Below are 23,715 nucleotides of genomic sequence, written 5' to 3'. Positions count from 1 at the left end.
CTTAATTACACTAACCAAACAAAAGATAAGACAATACTGCTATAATTTTTTCTTATCTCAGAACTATTTATAGTTGTCCAGTGTATTAAACGATCTCTAATTAAAATTTAATCCTTGGAATACTATATTTATCTTTTTCTTTTGCGACGTAAAATCATAGTATAAAATGGTATATTAAATAACAAATTTTAGTATTATATGATTTTAGATAGGAGGGGACATTTTGATGAACAAAGCGTGCACCGAATTTTAATATGAATCGTTCAAGTGGGTATCAAATATAAAAAGGAGAGTAAAAGACCAAAAGGCCCCCACAAAATTATTTAATCCAACTAGCAAGATACTGACCTGGAAGGGCATGTGCTGTACAACCCAAAGTCTATCCCCTCTTGGCTCTTTCCTCTCCTTTTTAATTTTAATAGAATACTCATGCAAATAATTACGTAATGCAAATAATTACGTATAAAAAATGCACAGCAAAAATGATTTACATATAAATATTACTCCATGTTATACAAGCAATAAATTTTAAACATATGGTTTAATGTAAGTTATTATTTTTATCAAATGTACTTAATATTTATTACTATCAATAAGGTTATTAGTGAAATGACAAGTCCATCATTCTTAATCACTCGTCTCAAATGTGAAATCTAACATGAATATCTAGTAATTTTTTCATTAATAGAACTAGTAATGAAATCACCTTATGTTAAGGAGTGTCGATTGACATTTCCTCATCGAAAATTTATATTGTTTAGGTAGATTAAAATTTTAATTTTACGTATAAATACTATATATTAATTCAATTTATTTTTATGTGATTCTACTTTTTTATATTTTAACTCTCATTAGTCGTTAGTATAATGTATGGCTCTGTCATTATTGATAGAACTTAACTCAAAGAATAAGGAGTAAAGAGTCGGAGAACATGCAAGTTCTACTAGGTATATATTGATGGTGTTGTGAAATAAGTTGAGATATGCAGAAGCATGATCGGACTGGCAAGTTCTATATTGTATACATTGATGATGCCGTGAAATAAGTCGAGATACGCGAAAGCAAGTCTGGAGACCATAATCATAAATAAAAAAATAAAAAAAAAGGTAAGTTCTAGGCAATGGTATGAAAGAGTGTGAGACCAAGCCAAAAACCTATTCAAACTTCTTTAACAATGTCTATAATTATTTAAGTATCATATCTCCATTTTTTCACTCATTGATCAATTATTTTATTTGCATTTACAAAAAAGTAAGACAAAGCCAACGTGCTTCAAAATTTCTGCTCATTGATTCTTTCTTCCTCCCCTGTTTTCTTGTCCATCACCAAATCTACTTCCTCTGTAGCCACCACCACCTCTGAAGGGACTCACTGCTGATGAAAAATGGGATTGTTAACACCAAAAACACTAACCATTTTCATCATTCTCTTCTCTTTACTACACCTCAAACTTCAAGCTCAAAAAATGGAACATTACAACCTAGAATATGCATCTTTTGATCAAACTTTCTTTGACATCTTTGAAGTTGAAAGTCCTGCAACAATCAGTAACTTTGCTCTCCAAGTAACCCCTGATTCTGCTTCTTCAGATTTCAATCTCAACCATAACTCAGGAAGAATCCTCTTTAAGCGACCATTTAAGCTCTGGGATGGTGATGTTTTAGACAATAAAACAAGGGTTGCATCTTTCAACTCTTCTTTTCTTGTCAACATTTACAGACCAAAGAATGAAACAGCTGCTGAAGGGTTAACATTCTTGATTTCACCAGATTTGGAGAAGCCAGATAATAGCCAGGGCCAGTATTTAGGGTTAACAAATGCTACTACAGATGGGAAATCTAGTAACAAAGTTGTTGCTGTTGAACTTGATACTTCTAAACAAAGCTTTGACCCTGATGGTAACCATATAGGTATTGATGTTCATAGTGTTAGATCTGTAAAGGTTGAATCTTTAACACCCCATGGTATAGAACTTGCTCCTATGGGTGCAAGATTCTATAATGTTTGGGTACAATATGATGGAATCAAGAAAGTTCTTGATGTTTATATTGTTGAACAAGCACAGAAAAATGGGTCTACCCCACCTATACCAAAAACCCCAATTTTAACATATAATCTTGATTTGAAAGAACATGTAAATCAAGAATCATATTTTGGGTTTTCTGCATCAACTGGGACTAACTACCAACTCAACTGTGTATTGAGATGGAACTTAACAGTTGAGTACTTCCCAGAAAAGAAAAATCCTTGGTTGAAGATTGTTTTAGGTGTTGGGATTCCTGTAGTGGTGCTTTTGATTCTTGCCGCGGCGTATTTAGGGTATTGTTATCATAAGAAAAGGATTGATAGGTCACAGTCTAACATATTGGGTGCACTCAAGAGTTTGCCTGGAACACCACAAGAGTTTCAGTTTAAGGCATTGAAGAAAGCTACAAATAATTTTGATGAAAAGAATAAGCTTGGGCAAGGAGGATATGGAGTTGTTTACAGAGGATTTTTAGCTGGTGAGGAGAACAAAGATATTGCTGTCAAATGGTTTTCTAGGGAAAGCATCAAAGGGCAAGATGATTTCTTGGCTGAGCTTACTATTATCAATCGTCTTCGACATAAACATCTTGTCAAATTGCTTGGTAAGTGTTCTTAGTTTTTCTTCAAACATAGATTTTGTGCATTTGTTTGAGTAGAGTATTAGAGTTATATTATTGTGCCTGTTTTGTTTATGATCTTCAATAACAGTTAGGGAAATGGTACTGGTAACTGGTAAAGTTGCTGCCATGTGATCGAAAGTTCATAGATTCAGGGTGTGGATACAGTCTCTTTGGCTGCGTAAAGTACACCCTTGTGGTCTAATCCTTCTCAGTATAGCTACAAATTTGAGTCTCAAATAAGGCCTTATCTCCAATATTTCAATTGAAAAGTAAACTATACAAATAGGGTAAAGTGTAGTGTTTTTTTTTTTTGGGTATGTACATAAAATGTGTGAATAACTTTAAGGCAAAGGAAGTTTTAAGTGTAGAGTAAATTTTGCTCAAACTTAGTTGCATTTTCTTGAATTTCCCTTATAGAATTCTTGCCCCACCCCTCCTGCCATAATTAAGCAATGAGACAAGGATAATGGCGAGGAGCCAAATTTAGCAATCAGAAACAGAAATTGTCCTCTATGTTTTTTGATTCTCAATGAAAGAGAGAATTCATTACCAGGATTCATTGATGTGACTTGAAAGAATGGTACCAAAAACCTTGTAAAAATTACTGACATAATTTAAAGCCAAAGATTGGTGGGACATCAAATTTAATACTCCAATTTGTTTGTCATTTTGTCTTTCTTTTTTTTTTGGGTATAAAAAAGAATGGCTTTTACTATTTTTTTTCAAACTTTACGACTATAAGATTAAAAAATATTTTGATATACATATGTTTAAATTAAGACCATAAAAATCTAAAATCTTCTTTATTATCATGAACTCTGCAAGTCAAAAACAAGACAAACATATTGAAACGGAAGGAGTTTATAAATATTATTATGTTGTTCGGACTCTCCAAAAATGTTGTTGCACATGTATTGAATTCTTAAAAAATAATACTATTTTTGAAGGATCCAATCGGTATCCATCCACATATTTAGAGAGAGCGAAGCAACACTAATACAATAGACTCATTAACCGCGTGAGCACATGCACTTAACTTTTTATGCTTTTCTTTTTCTAGTAACTAGTAAGTGATCAATGATCTTATATGCTTATTCAATTAATTTATGTAATTTTAACAAGGGACTAGTCTTTCTATTCTTACATTTAGTATGCTAGGAATTTTGACATGGGACTAGTTTTTCTAGTCTGACATTTAGCGTGCTAGGAATGTACTAGGTTGGATCATCTTCTGACAAGCAAATTTCCCCTTTGGAAGAATCAAAGTCTTCTTGAACATTTAATAACTTGGTACTTCTTTTTGTCTTCAATCTCCTTTTCCTTTCTTAGAATTCTCAAGTCATCCCAAGGGTTTGTCAAAGTTTCTTTTACCCTGACTAACTAGATTTGCGTAGCATAGGGCCCAACAAAGTGAGAAACGCTATATATCAAGACCATTTTTTAATGCTTGAAGTCGAGACCTCTAGTTAAGGAATCACACTCCCCGTTAGGCAATAGTAAATGTTTTAATAGTTGATTCATACCATTTGGTAAGTAAGAGTTTAAGCCAAAAATATCAAGGAAGTAAGAAAAACTAATGGAATGCCTTAAAGTTTTGACCAAGAACCAACTTGTTACTATGGTCCCTCCAATTTAGAAAAACAAGGCACTATCTTGAAGCCCTTCATTTTGACTTGCTTAAAAGAAGATGATCATCCTTTGCTGACCATGGAATAAGCAGCCATTTGTCAAAGTTCAAAACAATTTTTTATGTCAAAATTTTGGGAAGCTTCCTTCTTGTCCTAACATCCCTTTCATTCATTGTCAACGATTAAGACAAGTTTTGGATGTTAGTTGAATGATGGTAAATTAAATCCAATGAAAAGGACATTAATTCTGTATTTTAGTATACATTCATCTTCAAACACCTAATCTTTGTGTCACCTACTCTTGTCATCTGACCCTACAAAGAGATAAGGTTTGTAAAATACAAAAAAAAGTTGACCATTTGGGTATTCTGCAACTTCTGTATCTAGCTGTTTTTACTGATAAAAAAACAAACATATGCATCTTACAAAATTACATGTTATGGTGACAGGATGGTGTCACAAGAATGGAAAGTTACTGCTTGTATATGAATACATGCCTAATGGCAGTCTAGATATGCACCTCTTTGCGGGCCCAGATAAAGAGTCGCTGAGCTGGCACGTCCGCTACAAGATTGTGCAAGGTGTTGCCTCAGCATTGCACTATCTGCACAATGAGTATGACCAGAGGGTGGTCCATCGCGACTTGAAGGCAAGTAACATCATGCTTGACTCAAAGTTCAATGCACGCCTTGGGGACTTTGGCCTTGCGCGGGCACTTGACAACGAAAGGACCTCTTATGCTGAGGCAGAAGGAGTGCTAGGCACAATGGGATACATTGCACCAGAGTGTTTCCACACAGGGAAAGCCACACAGCAATCTGATGTATACGCGTTTGGGGCAGTGTTGTTGGAAGTTGTATGTGGCCAGAGACCTGGAACCAAGATTAATGGCTTTCAATTCTTTGTTGATTGGGTTTGGTACTTGCACCGCGATGGCCGTATCTTGGAAGCTGTTGATCCAAGGCTTGGAGGTGACTATGTTGCTGATGAAGCAAAGAAACTTCTACTGCTTGGTTTGGCTTGTGCACATCCTATAGCTACTGACAGGCCTAAAACACAGGCAATAGTTCAGATTATATCAGGGTCAGCACCAGCACCAGAAGTTCCACCATTCAAGCCAGCATTTGTGTGGCCATCAATGATGCCAATTGACATAGACTCAAGTGTTATGGACACAACATCCATTACTACTTCTCAATTCAATTCAGGATGGAGTCTTGACTATCAAAGCAGGGAGACCCCAACATATGCAGACCACTCTTTGGTGTAGTTACTTTGATGGTAAACAACTATTACCAAAAGGAAAACTGATTTTTTTGGCCTTCTATTTTTTAAAAATATTTCCTGTAATTATGTTTTCTTGGGAGGAGGTTAAAAATTTCCTTCAGTTTTTTACTTTTTTGTTTGATGTTTTTTTTTCCTTTTCAATTTGTTATTGGGGCATGATGAAAAGATCAGGCAGCCTATGTACATTCATATAACTCAGTACTGTTACATTATGTCATATTTACTGTTTTCCTGTCTTTGCCAACCAAAATTATGTAAAAGAAACTCATGTTGAGCCAAATTGGAGGAGACAGAAAATGAATAGTGGCGAAGTATCTTTGTTGCCTCAATTGTACTACTACATACAACTTAAAGAATTCCAAGATCTCAAATTGTAATGAAAGATAAGACCTGATCAATTCTTATAAAAGCAATAGATAACAGAAGAACACAATACAAAGATGGATCATAGATGCTTTTGTTGATATGCATACATGCTCTGCCATTTTATAGGCTATTGTAGTATTAGATCATTGACAATATATAGTAGATGAAATCCCACTAAGATTCATCTACTTTCAAGATCATTTCTGTAAATCAATATAACGGAGGACCTGAGATGCTTGCCAAAGTTTTACAAGTTAGTGCGCATAAGATCAAGAGTTTCCCCCGCCTGTAACTTTGTTGATAAACGGTTCTCCCTATAATCAATGAAAGTGAAAGGAACATAGATACGGGGGTGTTCAGCACCTACCAGCTCAGGTGGTGGTTCCACTGCTGTGTCCCTTGGTCCCAAGATGAATGAAGCAATAGACACCCGGAGTTTTGCTTCCTTGCATATCACTCTATGCTTGACAGAGTATAATCTTCCATTGCTCCATACCTTCACACATAGCAAAAGGCAAGTATCATTGTCTAGTTCTTTTTTCTCAATCTTAGAAGGGGTAAGGGAGTAGGAATTATCTAACTTCCTGCTAAACAAACCCCGCCAGAGGCTAGCATAAGATTGTTGGAACACGTCAAATCTTGAAAATGAACTAGGTAGAGTAGCAGCATAGTTACCGTGCCTATGTCTCCAATATTCACAAGGAGGGTGTTTGGCCAAGGATCAACTGCTACAAATTCACCAGACTTCTTCATGACCTCAAGACCACCAACGCTTTCATCATCCTGTAGAATAGTAAGGAATGCCGAGTCTGTGTGTATCTGAACCCCAGAGGAACCTACAACTTCTGGGGTGAAGTTGTACTTGTTAATCCTAAACTGACAAGGCCAATCCTCAAAGGAAACATTTGGCAGTCCCAACCCTTCACCCATCTTATGCAGAACGTCCATCATTAGTCCATTAATTGCTGCAGCATACTTCTTGATTGTCTCTCTGTTCACAGTAGGAATCAAACTGCTTTTAAGCATTCTTGGAGAGCAGTCTTTTGAGATTTCTTCAATATAAGTATAATTTACCCAAACATGCCCACAATTCTTAAAATATATTCAGATATCAATTCCTTTTTCTTGTTAATTTCTTTATGATGCCACTCCAGCATGTAAGAAGCACTTCTTTTAGGATAGTCGTAGTATTATTCTTGTAGTTTTTATTTCTTCGATTTCTGTCACTATTTATTATTCCTTGTACTTCGATTATCTTATTATTTTGTTGTAGTTACAGATTGCTTTGTCATGCCTTGTTTCTTTACTGCTGTTATTTTCTTGAGCCGAGGGTCTACCGGAATCAACCTCCCAAAGTAGGGTAATGTTTGTGTACGCACTACCTTCCCCAGACCCCACTTGTCGGATTAGACTGAGTATGTTGTTGTTTAACTCATATTACAATTATGAAAAAGACTAAGAGTAAAAAGCAAGAGAAAACAAAAGCTCTTAATTAAGTGTTTATTAGCTTCACTGATCATTTAAGTTCCTTCAACTACTGTGCTAAACTTAAGTACTAAACTTGCTAGCAATACGAACAAATCACTTCCAGATCCCACCAGCAAGTCACTGACATAGCTAATTTATCAAGGATATCGGTAATAAATGAATCCTACTTTTCATTTTCAAAACTGCAATAACAACTATTAATGCACAAAGAACTCAGTTTTTAATCATCAAGAAACTAAATAAGTACTCCCTCTGTCCCAATTCAAGTGTGTTACTTTCCATTTTCTGTCTGTCCCAAAAAAGAGCTTCTTTTTCTATATTTTAGTAAATTTTCCAATTCCAACATTCTACATGGCAAGTCGCTGACATAGCTAATTGATCAAGGGTAACAACAATGAATGAACAAATGAATTCTATTACTATTCATTTTCAAAACTTCATCATCAACTATCAATGCACAAAGAACTCAACTTTTCATTATCAAGAAACTAAAAAAGTACTCTCTCCATCACAATTCAAGTTTCTTACTATCCTTTTCCGATCTGTCCCAAAAAGTGTGTCTTTTTCTACATTTAGTAAATTTCCAATTCGACATTCTACATGACAAGTCACAAGCTAATTGATCAAGGGTAACAACAATGAAATGAACCAATGAATCCTACTATTCATTTCAAAACTTCATCAAACAACTTCTAATGCACAAAGAACTCAACTTTCCATCATCAAGAAACTAAAAAAGTACTCCCTCCGTCCCAATTCAAGTGTCTTACTTTCCTTTTTCAGTTTGCCCCCAAAAAGATTGTCTTTTTCTATATTTACTAAATTTTCCAATTCCAACATTCTACACAGACATAGCAAATTGATCAAAGGTAACAGCAATGAACTCATCAAAGAACTCAACTTTTCATTTTCAAGAAACTGAAAAAGTAAAAATCAAACCTTTGATGTGGAGAAGCATCCAACTGAGTACAAAACTCATCTAAATCTTCAGCACAAGACATATCATAGAGACCAAACGCTTCATAAAGAGGGTTTTTTTCACTAGGAGCCATGTATCCAGATCCTGCAAGTACATCCTTGTTGCGTTTCTTGATTTCAATTGGAAGATCAAACAATGTCCTCACCACTTCCTTCATCTCTGCCATGAGTGAAACTGGAAGGATTTTATCATGGTTCAAAATTCTGAAACAACCCCATTCTTCACACGCCCAAATCAACTTGGATGATTGCCTTGGAAAATCCTGTAAATCAATTACTGGCACTAAATTTTCAGTCTCCATTTTGTTTTTTTTTTGCTCTTACCTTAGTTTTTTTCTTTTTTTGGAACTTGGGTTTATTCTTATAATGAAATGAAAAACTCCCTCATGGAAAATTCTAATTGTGTCACGTGAATTGAGATAGATGTCGATCAAAGACGTGAAGAATTTGGATGCGTTGAATTAGAGAGGGAACACAACATGAGTCTCTCCGCACGATTGTCTCAATTTTTTTGGACACACATTTGAAAGTTGAAACATACATCACTCTCCCGGGAGAAAACAAAAATCAAACAGTAGTGTAATTCCTAATTATGTGGAGTAATAATTATCAACAATAATTAGGATTTCCATATCCAAAACAAAGAACAAAAAATTTGGGGAGAAAGAATGAAGTAACCATTGATTGATTGTTTTAAGTATAATATACACATATAACTCTATACAACATGAGGATTGAGGACTCTCTAAGCTAAATTCTTTAAGACTCCCAATCAGACAACAAAATTCTGGGAAGGAAAATCTCAACCACTTCAGTACCAGTTTGAACAAGCTGTTCAATTGTTCACTATTTCCTTCATCACACTTTTGAGGCAGCTAAACAAGTTACTTTGATGGTAAACAACTATTACCAAAAGGAAAATTGATTTTTTTGGCCTTCTATTTTTTAAAAATATTTCCTGTAATTATGTTTTCTTGGGAGGAGGTTAAAAATTTCCTTCAGTTTTTTACTTTTTTGTTTGATGTTTTTTTTTCCTTTTCAATTTGTTATTGGGGCATGTTGCATGATGAAAAGATCAGGCAGCCTATGTACATTCATATAACTCAGTACTGTTACATTATGTCATATTTACTGTTTTCCTGTCTTTGTCAACCAAAATTATGTAAAAGAAACTCATGTTGAGCCAAATTGGAGGAGACAGAAAATGAATAGTGGCGAAGTATCTTTGTTGCCTCAATTGTACTACTACATACAACTTAAAGAATTCCAAGATCTCAAATTGTAATGAAAGATAAGACCAGATCAATTCTTATAAAAGCAATAGATAACAGAAGAACACAATACAAAGATGGATCATAGAAGCTTTGTTGATATGCATAAATGCTCTACCATTGTAGTATTAGATCGTTGACAATATATAGTAGATGAAATCCCACTAAGATTTATATTCTTTCTTACTTTCAAGATCATTTCTGTAAATTAATATAACGGAGGACCTGAGATGCTTGCCAAAGTTTTACAAGTTAGTGCGCATAAGATCAAGAGTTTCCCCCGCCTGCAACTTTGTTGATAAACGGAGCTTTCTATAATCAGTGAAAGTGAAAGGAACATAGATACGGGGGTGTTCAGCATCCACCAGCTCAGGTGGTGGTTCCACTGCTGTGTCCCTTGGTCCCAAGAGGAATGAAGCAATAGACACCCGTAGTTTTGCTTCCTTGCATATCACTCTATGCTTGACTGTGTGTAATCTTCCATTGCTCCATACCTTCACATAGCAAAAGCAAATATCATTGTCTAGTTCTTTTTTCTCAATCTTAGAAGGGTAACGGAGTAGGAATTATCTAACTTCCTGCTAAACAAACCCCGCCAGAGGCTAGCATAAGATTGTTGGAACACGTCAAATCTTGAAAATGAACTAGGTAGAGTAGCAGCATAGTTACCGTGCCTATGTCTCCAAGATTCACAAGGAGGGTGTTTGGCCAAGGATCAACTGCTACAAATTCACCAGACTTCTTCATGACCTCAAGACCGCCAACGCTTTCATCATCCTGTAGAATAGTAAGGAATCCTGAGTCTGTGTGTGTCTGAACCCCAGAGGAACCTACAGCTTCTGGGGTGAAGTGGTACTTATTAATCCTAAACTGACAAGGCCAATCCTCAAAGGAAACATTTGGCAGTCCCAACCCTTCACTCATCTTTCGCAGAATGTCCATCATTAGTCCATTAATTGCTGCAGCATACTTCTTGATTGTCTCTCTGTTCACAGTAGGAATCAAACTGCTTTTAAGCATTCTAGTAAAGCAGTCTTTTGAGATTTCTTCAACATGAAATGTAAGTATATGTTTACCCAAAATGCCCCCCATTGTTCTTAAAATATATTCAGATATCAATTCCTTTTTCTTGTTAATTTCTTTATGAAGCCACTCCAGCAGGTAAGAAGCACTTCTTTTGGATAGTCGTAGTATTACTCTTGTAGTTTCTTATTTCTTTGATTTCTGTTACTATTTTTTTTTTTGAGAAAGGTAACTTGTATTATAAACAAAGAATACATAAGGAGTATTAAAGTAATACTTACATCCAAAAGTTGCTAAAAGAAAAGAACTCCTATGGAGGTCATAAGAACTCTAAAATACTAGTAATATCCTCTGCATCTTGAGGATATTCATGTTTACACCAAAAAAAGAAAAGAGCCATGCAATTCAACTTCAAATTCTGCATAGAGCAGCTCTTGTTTTTAAAACATCTTGTACTTCGATTATCGCATTATTTTGTTGTAGTTACAGATTGATTTTTCATCCATCGTTTAGTATTCTGCCTTGTTACTTCAGTCCTGTTATTTTCTTGAGCCGAGGGTCTACCGTAAACAACCTCTCTCTTCCTCCCAAAGTAGGGGTAAGGTCTGCGTACACACTACCCTCCCCCAGACCCCACTTGTGGGATTAGACTGAGTATGTTGTTGTTTAACTCATATTACAATTATGAGAAAGAGTAACAAACAAGAGAAACAAAAGCTCCTAAGTGTCTATTCACTTCACTGATCATTTAAGCTCCTTCAACTGTTGTGCTAAAAGTAAGTACCAAACTCACTAGTACTATGAACAAATCAATTCCAGATCCCACCAGCAAGTCTCTCACATAGCTAATTCATCAAGGATATCAGCAATAAATGAATTCTACTTTTCATTTTCAGAAATCCAACACCACCAACTATCAATGCACAAAGAACTCAACTTTCCATTATCAAGAAACTAAAAAAGTACTCCCTCCATCCCAATTCAAATGTCTTACATTTCCTTTTTCAGTCTACCCCAAAAAGAGTGTCTTTTTCTATATTTAATAAATTTTCCAATTTCGACAGGGCAAGTCACTGATATAGCTAATTGATAAAGGGGTAACAGCAATGAATCCTCCTACTGTTCATTTTCAAAACTTCATCACCAACTTCTAATGCACAAAGAACTCAACTTTCCATCATCAAGAAACTAAAAAAGTACTCCCTCCTTCCCAATTCAAGCATCTTAATTTCCTTTTTCAGTTTGCCCCAAAAAGATTGTCTTTTTCTATATTTACTAAATTCCAACATTCTAAACAGACAAGTCACTGACAGCAATGAACTCAACAAAGAACTCAACTTTTCATTTTCAAGAAACTGAAAAAGCAAAAATCAAACCTTTGGTGTGGAGATGCATCCAACTGAGTACAAAACTCATCTACATCTTCAGGACAAGACATATCATAGAGACCCAAAGCTTCATAAAGAGGGTTTTTTTCACTAGGAGCCATGTACCCAGATCCTGCAATTACATCTTTGTTGCGTTTCTTGATTTCAGTTGGAAGATTAAACAATGTCCTCACCACTTCCTTCATCTCTGCCATGAGTGAAACTGGAAGAATGTTATCATGGTTCAAAATTCTGAAACAACCCCATTCTTCACAAGCCCAAATCAACTTGGATGATTGCCTTGGAAAATCCTGTAAATCAATTACTGGCACTGAATTTTCAGTCTCCATTTTGTTTTTGTTTTTTGCTCTTACCTTAGTTTTTTTTCTTTTTTTGGAACTTGGGGTTTATTCTTATAATAATAATAATGAAATGAAAAACTCCCTTTATCGAAAATTTTAATCATGATAAAAAACGTGAAGAATTTGGATGCGTTGAATTAGAGAGGAACACAACGTCGGTCTCTCCGCATGATTGTCTCAATGCTTTTGGACATTTGAAGCATACATCACTCTCCTGTGAGAAAAACAAAAATGTGTAATTCATTTAATTTATTATATTTTCTCTTCGTCAAATTATTTGTCATGTTTCTTTAAAAATATTAATTTGGAAGATTTTTGATAAAAATAAAATTTTAATTTCTCTTTATTGAATATGTGTCATCACTCTACAATTTAAATATATATAGTCGTCAAGAACAATTACTATTAACGTAAAATAGAAAATAATAATTAATTTTATTTCAGGACGGAAATGACAATGATATATTCAATGTATTTTATAAATGATGTTTGAAAAACAATTACGTATTTCGTTGGAAGTGGTAATAAAAGAAAAAAAATGTTGAGGTAATTGATATAACAAGGGATTATAACATAAGGTTGTTTTCCAAAAAAGAGACAAGAATTAAGAAATGAAATAGGAAAAGTTTTTGCTCATTTTCATTACGGTATGAATGAACACTTTACCAAGAAGTTTATAAATTAACATAAGTTGGTAAGAATGCTGAGAAATGGTCTTGGTAAGAATGCTGAGAAATGGACCATTCTGCTGAAATTTCTCTTCTGGTTCCAGAAAAAGAAATGCAAGATATAAAAAACAGCTATATTGGATTGGAGTATATATAACAAATCAATCTGGTAAGTAGGGCTGCTTAGCCTAATTATGTGGAGTAATAATTATCAACAATAATTAGGATTTCCATATCCAAAACAAAGAACAAAAAAATTGGGGAGAAAGAATGAAGTAACCATTGATTGATTGTTTAAGTATAATATACACATATAGCTCTATACAACATGAGGATTGAGGACTCTCTAAGCTAAATTCTTTAAGACTCCCAATCAGACAACAAAATTCTGGGAAGGAAAATCTCAACCACTTCAGTACCAGCTTGAACAAGCTGTTCAATTGTTCACTATTTCCTTCATCAAACTTTTGAGGCAGCTAAACAAGATACTCAACTTGATTTTCGTTCCACATGTTCAATTCGAGAGGTTTTACATGGAATAACGACCATCAGTTTTGTCTTTAGTTGGTCGTTCATCTTGGATTTCCTCCAATTCCTCATCATCTCCTTTTCTACCAGCTTGTTCCTTCCAATATGAAACTAGCTTCTTTAAACGAGCGACTTCCTTAGAGGAAACATTTTTGCTGGGATCATTTACAATAGAACGAACTCTTGATGCATACCTGTGAAGCATGGAAACCAAATTTCCAGATAAGTAACAACCCTTGAATATAAGTCGGCTCCATCGTATGATTAACATGATCAATTGAAGGAGGAAAATTATTAGCTCATTTAAATATGAATAACACGATCAAGAAATGAAACAATAAAGAACATACGTCAAGGAATTGTGAGTCTCATCTAAGTTTGATTCTGCTGGAGAGATGTTTACAAACATCAGGGTTTTTGCATTTCCACCTAACGAGTCGCTCATCAACATGGTTAGCTTGTGATTTCGATAAGGAATGTGTTGATTTCCTGAAGATAATGCACTTATAACATCACCAAGTGCTGATAGGGACTTGTTAATGCTTTGAGCTTCTTTTAATTGATTGCCAGCTGAGCCTGACTTTTTAACTCTTTCTGAGCCAGCAAGATCCACAAAACTCAGCTGCAGACACATAGAAAAGAATAAAGCAGAAGCTAAAGGTACAAAGCTAAGCTTTTTAGTGATTCTATATTCGTAAGGTAAATAACAAATTAAGATATACTAGCTCTAAGATCTACCTAAAGATGCTAAGAAATAAAACTTGAGCTACTCCATCAAACTATAAGGATGCGAAAAAGTTTAATATTTCAACTAAGGAAAAGCGAGTGACCAACTGTCTTCTGTCTACTTGCACTTTGAAATTCCCCAGAATGTGCAGCATCATATAAGTCGAACAAGTTCAAATTGTGGCAATAAAGCAGAAGGGTGTGATACACCTACCTTCCCTCTGGCAATTGCCTGAGTTTGAAGATTGGTACTCTCGATAATAACTGAAACAATAAGATGAGATCTTGAACTCTGCTCATTCATCAAGGTTCCAGTCGTATGACGCTGTTCAGATCCTCTTTGAATTATTGTCTTAAGCTCCTCGTACGTTGAAATAGACACCACTGTCACATTCTCCACAGAAACCATGCCCTGTTTGTACCAAATTTTGCTAATTGTTACAGCCAAAATAAAAAGATAAACATAAGCTTATCCAAGCTTAGTAAAATGAAAAGAAAACTGCAAAGGACTTATTGACATAAGAAGTATTGATAATTTGAGAAGCTCCAAATAACAATCACCTTTGAATCCTTTTTTATATCCAATTTCAAGCGCTTTGCTTGCTTTGGCAATAAAAGATCTACCAACGTATCCTGATACAACTCTACCATGTACGCCTGAACAAGTTCATAAACACTATGAGTTTACAATGAGCCTTCTGGAAGTCCATCTATTCAGGTACTCTATAACTTACAAGCACCGAATAAGGAGAGAAATCATATGAAAACAAAACAAGTTGAAAAGATTCTTTTGGAAAAAAAATGAATTTTTTTTATTTAACTCATTCTCAAAAGGCGAAAACATTCAAATACTCAGTCTCGACAATTTTTGTAATAAATGTTTAACTGAAGAAGTGGAAATTTAGAAACTTGAAGCATAGCATAATTAATGTGCCTTCTTTATAAGGTAACGTAATTTGAAGCATAATTGATGTACTACCTAAATTAATTAAAGCCGGAATAAAAACCTATCATAATCTTTTAAAGAATGAGAAGAGTTTACCTTTAAAGAGAAAGAGAACTTATTACTGTCTTTTTTCATAATTCTAAAGAGTTCGGACATAGCTCTTGGTGTCAGTCCTGGATTACTATCAGCTCCATAGATTGTGAATGTCTTGCCAGATCCAGTTTGTCCATATGCAAATATGCAAACATTATATCCATCAACAGCTGATTGCACCAAATACTACACCACCAACATGTCAAACTTAGAAGCTGCTAGGCAATATAGATTAGATCCTAGCAGAGTTCTAAAAGAAATCAATTGATTTCTTGCTTACCTTAGTATCTTCGAACACATCATCTTGGGTGGCATTTCCATCAAAGACACGGTCATACATGTGCTGTTTTGCTTTATCATCCTTCCATAAATGTTCAACGGTAAACTCATCAACACTTCTGATGGCATTTCTTTCCTTTGCTATAATTTCCTTTTCACAAAGTGGTCTTAATCTACAGTAGACTCTGATCTTGCCTTTCATATCTGAGACATGAGTAAGGTCCATAACATTACACTTCAATAGAAATAGCAAATAATTTTTTATAGAAAAATGTTCAGTGGCACAAAAAAAGGCCGGTAATTTTACCTTCTATTATGTTGAAATACTTTTTCCTCAGAACTTGTTCCTCCCGGTAAAGTGCTTCCATTTCTGCCAATTGAGCCCCTTGCATTTTCAAGATGGCAGCAGTTTGTGCATTTTTTCGATCAATATCCTGTTAAGTAATTGCCAAATTAAAAATGAAAATATGATGTTTGATATGCCATAATAAATAGGGCATATATTATAACACAAATATCTAAGTATAAACTCTGCCTATGTGAGCTTGCTAACATTGCTGATTCCAAACACATCTAAAGGAAGTAAGTACACTGCCAGTATAAAACTAGTTATTGAATCATGAATCCTTGCAATTCAAAACCAATGGGTACTGAGGATCACATAACCGATAGCAACTGACTTGGGATAGAAGCATAGTTATTGTAAATATTAGTACAAGATGTTCACCTCTTTCATTTCTCTCAGCTCCTCAAGCTCCTTTAAATTATTCTGTAGCATTTCTAGTTCCTTGTCTTTAGCTTCAAGACCAGACTGTGCACCAATCAAGTCGTGTTTGGCCTCTTCTAGTTTCCTTTGAAGTTCAGAGACTTGGAGCCTCAGCCCCTTGCATTCTTTTTCAAAATCTTTCTGAAGGTTTTCCATCTGTACTCCAAAAAATCAGTGCAGTCAAACAAAAATATCAATATAAATATAGAATGCATGCTAAACACAAAGACATTGAGGCAACATACCTCATTTGATTTCTTCTTCTCTAGTCCTATGACTTTTTCCTCAAGTGATGCTTTTTCACTCAAAAGCCTCCTCTTTGTTTCTTCTGCAGTACGCAAATCCATAGTACGAGCTTTCAACTCTTCTTGGATCTTCTGTAAGACCTGCAAGTGAAAGCCACATAAGTTTGTTTTTTGTAGGTTTATTAAACTCACCAACTAATTTCAACAAAAATTTAAGGCCAGACACAAATTTATAGCGCTACCTGGTTATTTGCTTCAACCAACTCTTTCGTAATATTTTTCTCCAAACCTTGAGAACTTAACTTTGAAAGACGCATTTCCAAGTTTCGCTTCTCCGTTAGGGCAGCCTGTAAGGAATGGGCTTATACAATGAGATGATTGTCACCTCAATAAATCAAATTCAAGCACATTTAACAAACACCTGAAGCTCTGCATCTTTTTCATCGCATAAAGATCTGAATTTATCACAATCATAAGCAGCCGCTGCTAAATTTTGCTTCTCGGAACTCAAGTTATCTTTTAAGCCGTCCAATTCTTCTTGCATCTCTGATTCTTGTTTTTGCCTTTCATGTAAATCTTCCACCAACTGCTTATCAGTACAAAGACCATGAGCTCGAAGCAAATGTGTGCATTTGACTATTGTAATTGAAAAGATGGATGAATGCATAATGGGTAGAGCAAATAAGTGTCATGTACATTTTGCCAGAGAGATAACTGATAGGAGATGAGAAATATATTCTAATATGGCAAGTCAATTATGTTTTCATATTACCAGCAGCATATACCTTATACGTTAAACATTTCAATTCTAACTTTGCAAAAAGCAAAAAAGTTTCTTCTACAACAACAAATACCACTCACATCATTGACTTTCTTCTGAGATTCTTCAAGGGCTCTAGACAAATCCTGAATGCGTCTTTCATTAATATCAGTGTTTGCAGTTTTGAGATTATTTGGAACATCTCCATTAACAGAACCATTAGCCGAAGAGCGGGCTTTAGAGTAACGGCGTAACATCACATCATTAATATGTGTTTGCAGAGCAACACAAATTTCTTCTCCCTGCATAGAATGGAGATGTCAAGCTATGCGAAATGGTGAGTCAGATTCAATGACACATAACATAAGCATGTTCATTGGTAATAGAAACACTTTGAACCTGTTTCGTTTCAAACTGAAATATATGCAAGACACCAGCAACTCTCATCTTAAAGAACACAGCAGTGTTGCTGCTACCAAATTGCATTATGTCCCTAAGCTCAGCTGAATGCAAATATTCCTTTGGAACTGGACGGAAAAAATGAACCTGTGGAGAAACAGAAAATCATGCCTAAAGTAAATACACATCTCACTTCTAAAACAGTTAAGCAACACTATACATTATATCATACCCCACGCTTATTAATGCCCAATACAATTTTCCCAGGTAAAAGTCCAATTGGATCATCAATCTTCCGAACAGCAAAGAAAACTGAATTCCCATAAGGAAGTGTCCTCAGGATCCGCAAAAATTGTTGTTTGGCATCATCTTTTGTCAGATTTTCCTAAAGAGAAGAAAAGAATGAACCTCATGTTGGTAGCAGTTCACAAACACAAGAATCCAAGTAATTTAAACATAAATCATAGGATAGCTGGTTAGCAGATTTTTAAATAAATGAAGGGAAAACTAGCCACGATGAAAAGAAAAAAGAAACAAATAGAACAAAGTGAACAGTTAAAAGTAACTCAGGGACAACAGCCGAGAACTGCTGGTAATTCTCTTTTCCTGCTCACAAAAAAATGACTTTGAGAAATGCAGAAAACATAAATAATCTAATATTGATTGGAGAACACTTGTGTGGTGATGACATGAGCTTAAATAGAACAGCAAGGATTCATCCAGCCGACCCCAACTTGTTTGGGACTGAGGCATAGTTCTTGTTGTATTGATTGGAGAACACCTTTTATTATGAATGAAAACACATGTAGTAAAGCATAAAAAGCATCATTAAGGAAAAAGTCAATAAAAGAACTTCTATTCAATTTCTTAGAACATTATTCATTGACCAAGAAGACCCAGATAAAGCTCTTACCATCACTTTGTAACGAGAAAGGATGTCCAATTCCCATTCCCTCTTTGCCCGTGTCATTGCAATTTGTCTGGGTAAAAATCGCTCCAGCAGTGATGTCCAGTCACTATAAAAAACTAAACAACTTAGCATATAGGAAAGGCATAAACACTACAACATGTTCAGGCTTTGAAAGGAAAAGTACCAGTAAGACGGAATAAGAAACTGGAGACCAGTCAAATATGGGAGAAAGTATGAGGCATAATCTAAAAGGAACTAAAGTTAAAAAAAAGAACTACTGACGTGCAAGATTCAGGGCCATCAACATATCCAATGTCAACCAGGATCTGCAAAGCAGACATCTGTGCAGCATCTTCCTTGCCAACAGGATAATTGCCCATTATGTAATCATGTTGTAACTGTGAACACAACAAATATTATTACATAGTAGAATCAACTTTGATTTGAAGGTATACCAATGACTTGAACATTTAGCATAGCTCAATTAACTATACGCAAACTAACTTACTTGAACATACGACAATTGCACGAACATTGGCTCTGTAACAGCTTCATCTGACTCCCGAAACAACTTTTTCTTGAAAATCAATTTACAATGCAAAATCTCTCCTTTACTTCTATCTTTCGATGCCTTAAAGTCCGCCAGAAGATCTCCAATATACTTATTTTCATCCAAACCAATATACTCCTCTACAGAAAATATACATGTTTAAAATGCAGAAGATTCGACCTTAAAATAATTTATAATGTGGAAAGGAAATAGTACCATTTCCAAGGTCTGGAGATTTAGATCCAGTAACAACCTTACGGCACTCGAACAAACTGAAGCTAGCATGAGCAGACAATTTGATTATCCCTGCAACCTCCTGAAAGAGAAGGTATGTCACAAAAAAATTATAAAGGGAAAACATCATCATCATTTCCAACGTTAAATATATCTGTTTCCTCAAGAAACTAAGAATGCTTAAAGAGGACTTCTTAATTAAAAAAGTGATAATAAACCATGACAAATGATCTTAAAGCCCTTTCTGAAATTCAAGTTAGAGAGACTAAGCCATCTATGACTATAAATAAGTCAAAACTTTAAAATTCTTGAGTCTTGAGAAAATGAGTCTAAGAAAGAGAAAGAAAAGAGAAGAGAATAAGAAGTAACAGACAGATAGCACAAAAGTTAAAGTTCCACAACAAAACATAACAAAGACAAGCTGGACTATGCCGGAGCATACTGCAGATTTGCTTAGTTGCTGGATGAAAAGAGGAGGCAGCAAAAGTCAAAAGAAGTGGTGGAGGATCATCCCACAATGCATCTGGTGGACAGTTTGGAGAGAGAGAAATGGGAGGTGTTATGAAGATAGATCCAATCCCATCCAGAAAGTTAAATGGAATTGTATAATATCTTTCTACTTTTGGTGTAAAGAAGTAGGTTTAGAGGATATAGATCAGTTTGTAGATTTATTAAGATCTCTGTAAGTATCTTGTTTTCTAGTTGCTGTTTTTTTTTATCTAACACTTTTTGATGGTGTCCAGCATGTCCTTAATGCTGAGGAATACACATATACCAGTTTCAAAAAAAAAAAAAGTTCCAGAACAAACTATAAGAAGCTGTCCATTGACTGATCAGAAGTCAATTACTACCTAAACACTATGCCAAGTGAATAATAGATTTAGAACAGACATGAGATGTATGTTGGAAGGAAGCAAAGATTGATAAAGAAACCATCTAAGGAATAGAACAAAGAAGAAAGGAAAAGATAAAAGACTGAAACTGCCAATGAAAATTTTAGTGTTAAATATCATGTCCCACATGGGTCGTGTAAGTGCAAAAAAGGTTTATAATGGCCTAGGCCACTCCAACAGTGCCTTAAGGTGTTGGGTTGTGCAAGTCCAAACTGTTTAAGCTGTTGTAAATGAAGGCTTGCTATTACATCTTAAACTACATATCATCTATCAATTAGGTTTATTTTTCAAGAATATCTATTTTTATGAGAATTATTTTACTAGGATGTTTCATTCAAGAACACATTTGGAGATGCAGCATTATCTTACTCTCTCCTGCACACATTGTCGCCTCCCTCTTATAGTATCTTCAGAGCAGTGTTCACTTTCATGAACGAAGGAAAGAGATATCACACATATAAAATAACCAAGAAGTTACAATTATCCTACTTTTTACCGTGCAACTTTTCTCATTAATCATTATACCTTAATACCAAAGAATAACTAGTGAACCCCACATATAAATAGAGATTTTCCAACTATCATGTTAAGTTCATACTGAGTCAAACATGGCCATTAGCTCTTGGATAAAAGAATAAAGAATAAAAACAAGGATCTCCTAAATCATGTTTTGTTCGACCAAATTATAAATCCCATGTGTATTTTTTGTTAGCATAACTAAAACATTAGCATGAAATTTATCAAAAAAAGTATATTGTATGTAAACTATATGGAAATTCAACAATACCTCAATAGCATCAGCAACAGTGGTTGCCATGTCATATGTAATTTCCTCGAAAGTTTCATCCAAGAAAAACACTATTGTAGTAAGCTTTTTACCAGTTAAATGAGCTTCAATCTCCTCACGACCAGGTATCGTGTGCCTAGGTCCAGCCTTAATCGAACGTTTCAGTGCATTTAGAGTATTTATAGCAAAAACTTGAACCTCGGAATCAGTATTAGCCCCATGTGCTACAGTATGAATATATTCTGACAAGTATCCACCAATTTCCTTGCTTGGAGGCATGCAAGATGCGCACAAGTACATTAGCTCCCATGCTTTAATCAAAGAATGCCTATATGTACGAAACAAGCATGTGAGGAACATAGTCAAGTTAAAAGCAACATAATCAACAGAAAGAAGTGAATATCAGCTTCCCATTTCTCAATCAATAAACTTGATGGTCAAAGTACCTCTCTGGATTATTCCTAGTTTGTTTTGAAATTTGTGCAAACATTTCATCCCGAAGCTCAGATCGCTTCAGGGCCTGCTTAAATAGCTTGCCAACAAGCTCAATCCGTTCATCCAAGCTGATTGGAGCCACTCTATCATAGGAATCAATACCCATATACTTCAGAATAGACTGAAATAACTTAACTGCCCTGCTAATGAGATCACCATTTAGTTTCAAAATTGATGTTGGAATGGGTTCCTGTCAAGATGCAAGTTGTTTTTAGTGTGCAAGTGTCAAGAGATACATTTTCAAAAGTGTAAAGAGCTAAATAGCTTAATCTCACCCTTTGGAAACACAGCATATCCTCAAATGTAAACTTTTCTCGAACTTGGGGCCCAACAGATTTTTTCAGGAAGAACCCACGTTTGCTAGCAGAGTGAATCTGTTTTTGCATAGCCTTCAAAAAGCCCTCAACCTATAACCACAAAGAATCTATATTACCTCTCTGAAGTAGCAGCAAAGCATAATTGAGATCCACCATGTCATTCTTAACAAAATTCAGAAAAGGAAAAAAGTCACTCCAATCTTTGTTGTGTGCATACAGACTGAAATGATTATCTTTTTCTGCAAAGTCATGTCTCACCTGGAATCTGTCAATATATGGTATTGCACCAGCAAGTTCGGGTGACAGGACTGATGAGAGGGTATTTGGAGTGCTGCACATTACATAATGCAAAAACGCAGTTGGTAACCATAAGTCCATAACTTGTAAGGTAGGAGATACAGCATTGGATAACACTAACCATTTTCATCAAAGTATGAAATAAGACCAAAAAAGTAAATATAATGGTAAAAAAACTTACGGTGGAGCGAAATTGGAACCATCACTATCATAATCATCCCCATTTGAGGTTGGAAAGGAATAGTGTGAAGGTGTTTCATATCCATTGCTTGAGCCAAAAGATGACCTGCTTGACCTCATACTAACTGGTGGCATATCAGAAGTCATGTTCCAAAACTATAATCTCCACTCTATACAGCTCTCAAAAAGACCATCCAACTCCTCAATTAAACGGTAATCTTCAATAACTTCAGCAGTTACCTAACCAATTTAGTAACACCATGATTACTAAAAATCAAAGAAGTCCAAAAGCATATAACCCCCCGCACTTAAGAAGATGCCAATTTCAACAAAGAGTCAACAGAGGTCCCAAACCAAAATCAACACTAACCATAAAAAAAAACTAACAGAATCTACGATCAACATTGCACGATATGCTACAAAGCTCACAGAAAACTCAAAAAAATCAGATAACTAGCAAGCTCCCTAACACAAAAACCAAATTACCAGCAATGTTTTCTACTAAACAAGAACCAAAGAAAATTACCCACCAAGATCCATGTACCCACAAGCACAGAACACTAAAAAAATTCAAACTTGGTAATAACAGTACAGTACACATTGGGTAAAAAGACAATAAGTCGTAACCCAGTGAAGTAGATCGAGAAACCACAATGACGAAACAGAAAAAAAACGTAAAACCCCATTCGACAAAACAGCATAATATGAGCTGTAACTCATAATAAAACGCCTAAAAACCTCTGGGTATGTGTTTTCTTGTTTTGGGGCTTCGTGTACCTAAACAAAAATGGTGTTCAGAAGCTCAGAAATTAGAAATAGGAAAGCGAAGAATATATGAGAATACCAAGAGGAAATGATGAAACCCATTTTGGATTTATGCTGAAAGTGAACCTTTACTTAGAAGAAAGATCGGTACCAGAGAGAGAAAGTAGAGAGAGAAAGAGATGTTAATGGTGGAGTGAAGGAGGGAGAAAGAAGATGGTGTGAAGGTCACGAGAGTTTTTTAAATAATTTCAATTTCAAACCTCTTTTTTTCGGAGTAGGGGAAAATAACAAAATATAAAAGGGAAATAAGGATAGGTTTATTTTGATCCTTTAAATATTTTTAATTACTTAAATTTACTAAAGTGAAACATTTACCTTTTATTTAACTAATCGAATGAATAAACCAACAAGGGTTATGGAAATATCGAGTTTAAAAGGGTGTTTGGATTGACTTAAAAG

At 35.1% G+C, this 23,715-nt stretch overlaps 4 protein-coding genes across 8 annotated transcripts; 1 reads left to right on the top strand and 3 right to left on the bottom strand.

The window, feature by feature from the left end:
- Positions 1-1,024: 1,024 nt before the first annotated feature.
- LOC125836134 (probable L-type lectin-domain containing receptor kinase S.5) lies at positions 1,025-9,410 on the top strand. 2 transcript variants are annotated; one of them, XM_049515218.1, is made up of 3 exons: positions 1,322-2,630; positions 4,726-5,549; positions 9,284-9,410. In XM_049515218.1, the coding sequence occupies exons 1-2, from the start codon at positions 1,385-1,387 to the stop codon at positions 5,544-5,546; spliced, it is 2,067 nt and encodes a 688-aa protein (XP_049371175.1). In that variant the 5' UTR covers positions 1,322-1,384; the 3' UTR covers positions 5,547-5,549; positions 9,284-9,410. The 2 variants fall into 2 exon arrangements, with proteins under 2 accessions (XP_049371173.1, XP_049371175.1); XM_049515216.1 differs by lacking the exon at positions 9,284-9,410 and having other exon boundaries at positions 1,025-2,630; positions 4,726-5,601.
- LOC125836136 (2-oxoglutarate-dependent dioxygenase DAO-like) lies at positions 5,942-8,728 on the bottom strand. The gene is made up of 3 exons (XM_049515221.1): positions 8,357-8,728; positions 6,605-6,920; positions 5,942-6,425 (listed from the first exon to the last, which is right to left on the bottom strand). Exons 1-3 carry the CDS (start codon positions 8,695-8,697, stop codon positions 6,177-6,179), a joined length of 906 nt encoding a protein of 301 aa, XP_049371178.1. The 5' UTR covers positions 8,698-8,728; the 3' UTR covers positions 5,942-6,176.
- On the bottom strand, positions 6,114-12,460 carry LOC125836135 (2-oxoglutarate-dependent dioxygenase DAO-like). 2 transcript variants are annotated; one of them, XM_049515220.1, is made up of 4 exons: positions 12,066-12,460; positions 10,336-10,651; positions 9,892-10,160; positions 6,114-6,156 (listed from the first exon to the last, which is right to left on the bottom strand). In XM_049515220.1, exons 1-3 carry the CDS (start codon positions 12,404-12,406, stop codon positions 9,912-9,914), a joined length of 906 nt encoding a protein of 301 aa, XP_049371177.1. In that variant the 5' UTR covers positions 12,407-12,460; the 3' UTR covers positions 6,114-6,156; positions 9,892-9,911. The 2 variants fall into 2 exon arrangements, with proteins under 2 accessions (XP_049371177.1, XP_049371176.1); XM_049515219.1 differs by lacking the exon at positions 6,114-6,156 and having other exon boundaries at positions 9,644-10,160.
- Positions 12,461-13,343: 883 nt separating this feature from the next.
- LOC125836144 (kinesin-like protein KIN-14E) lies at positions 13,344-23,410 on the bottom strand. Of its 3 annotated transcripts, none has more exons than XM_049515232.1 (24): positions 23,336-23,410; positions 22,493-22,731; positions 22,273-22,345; positions 21,973-22,104; positions 21,649-21,887; positions 21,203-21,530; positions 19,505-19,604; positions 19,247-19,428; positions 19,021-19,136; positions 18,742-18,844; positions 18,061-18,213; positions 17,829-17,975; positions 17,531-17,731; positions 17,091-17,255; positions 16,912-17,016; positions 16,670-16,810; positions 16,386-16,580; positions 15,966-16,092; positions 15,660-15,862; positions 15,383-15,565; positions 14,902-14,997; positions 14,555-14,752; positions 13,965-14,236; positions 13,344-13,808 (listed from the first exon to the last, which is right to left on the bottom strand). In XM_049515232.1, exons 2-24 carry the CDS (start codon positions 22,636-22,638, stop codon positions 13,616-13,618), a joined length of 3,798 nt encoding a protein of 1,265 aa, XP_049371189.1. In that variant the 5' UTR covers positions 22,639-22,731; positions 23,336-23,410; the 3' UTR covers positions 13,344-13,615. The 3 variants fall into 3 exon arrangements, with proteins under 3 accessions (XP_049371189.1, XP_049371188.1, XP_049371190.1); XM_049515231.1 differs by lacking the exon at positions 23,336-23,410 and adding an exon at positions 23,230-23,335; XM_049515233.1 differs by lacking the exon at positions 23,336-23,410 and adding an exon at positions 23,222-23,239.
- Between the last annotated feature and the right edge of the window lie 305 nt (positions 23,411-23,715).

Source organism: Solanum verrucosum, unplaced genomic scaffold (genome assembly GCF_900185275.1).
Source record: "Solanum verrucosum unplaced genomic scaffold, falcon-dt-bn FXZP01000278.1, whole genome shotgun sequence".
In the NCBI taxonomy this organism is placed as follows: domain Eukaryota; kingdom Viridiplantae; phylum Streptophyta; class Magnoliopsida; order Solanales; family Solanaceae; genus Solanum; species Solanum verrucosum.
This window is presented reverse-complemented; position numbering and strand designations above follow the sequence as displayed.

Bases quoted from the DNA above. Each gene is read 5' to 3' on its own strand.
- LOC125836136 (XM_049515221.1), bottom strand. From the start codon at position 8,697: ATGGAGACTGAAAATTTAGTGCCAGTAATTGATTTACAGGATTTTCCA. The intron at 6,921-8,356 runs GTTTGATTTTTA...TACTGTGAACAG, and splicing joins GATGCTTCTCCACATCAAAG to AGAGACAATCAAGAAGTATG. The intron at 6,426-6,604 runs GTAACTATGCTG...CTATGTGTGAAG, and splicing joins ATATTGGAGACATAGGCACG to GTATGGAGCAATGGAAGATT.
- LOC125836144 (XM_049515232.1), bottom strand. From the start codon at position 22,638: ATGACTTCTGATATGCCACCAGTTAGTATGAGGTCAAGCAGGTCATCT. The intron at 18,845-19,020 runs GTCAGTAGTTCT...AGTTTTTTATAG, and splicing joins GATGGCCCTGAATCTTGCAC to TGACTGGACATCACTGCTGG. The intron at 15,566-15,659 runs GTAAGCAAGAAA...TTGGTGGTGTAG, and splicing joins ATGTGTTCGAAGATACTAAG to TATTTGGTGCAATCAGCTGT.
- LOC125836134 (XM_049515218.1), top strand. From the start codon at position 1,385: ATGGGATTGTTAACACCAAAAACACTAACCATTTTCATCATTCTCTTC. The intron at 2,631-4,725 runs GTAAGTGTTCTT...TTATGGTGACAG, and splicing joins ACATCTTGTCAAATTGCTTG to GATGGTGTCACAAGAATGGA.
- LOC125836135 (XM_049515220.1), bottom strand. From the start codon at position 12,406: ATGGAGACTGAAAATTCAGTGCCAGTAATTGATTTACAGGATTTTCCA. The intron at 10,652-12,065 runs GTTTGATTTTTG...TACTGTGAACAG, and splicing joins GATGCATCTCCACACCAAAG to AGAGACAATCAAGAAGTATG. The intron at 10,161-10,335 runs GTAACTATGCTG...TGCTATGTGAAG, and splicing joins ATCTTGGAGACATAGGCACG to GTATGGAGCAATGGAAGATT.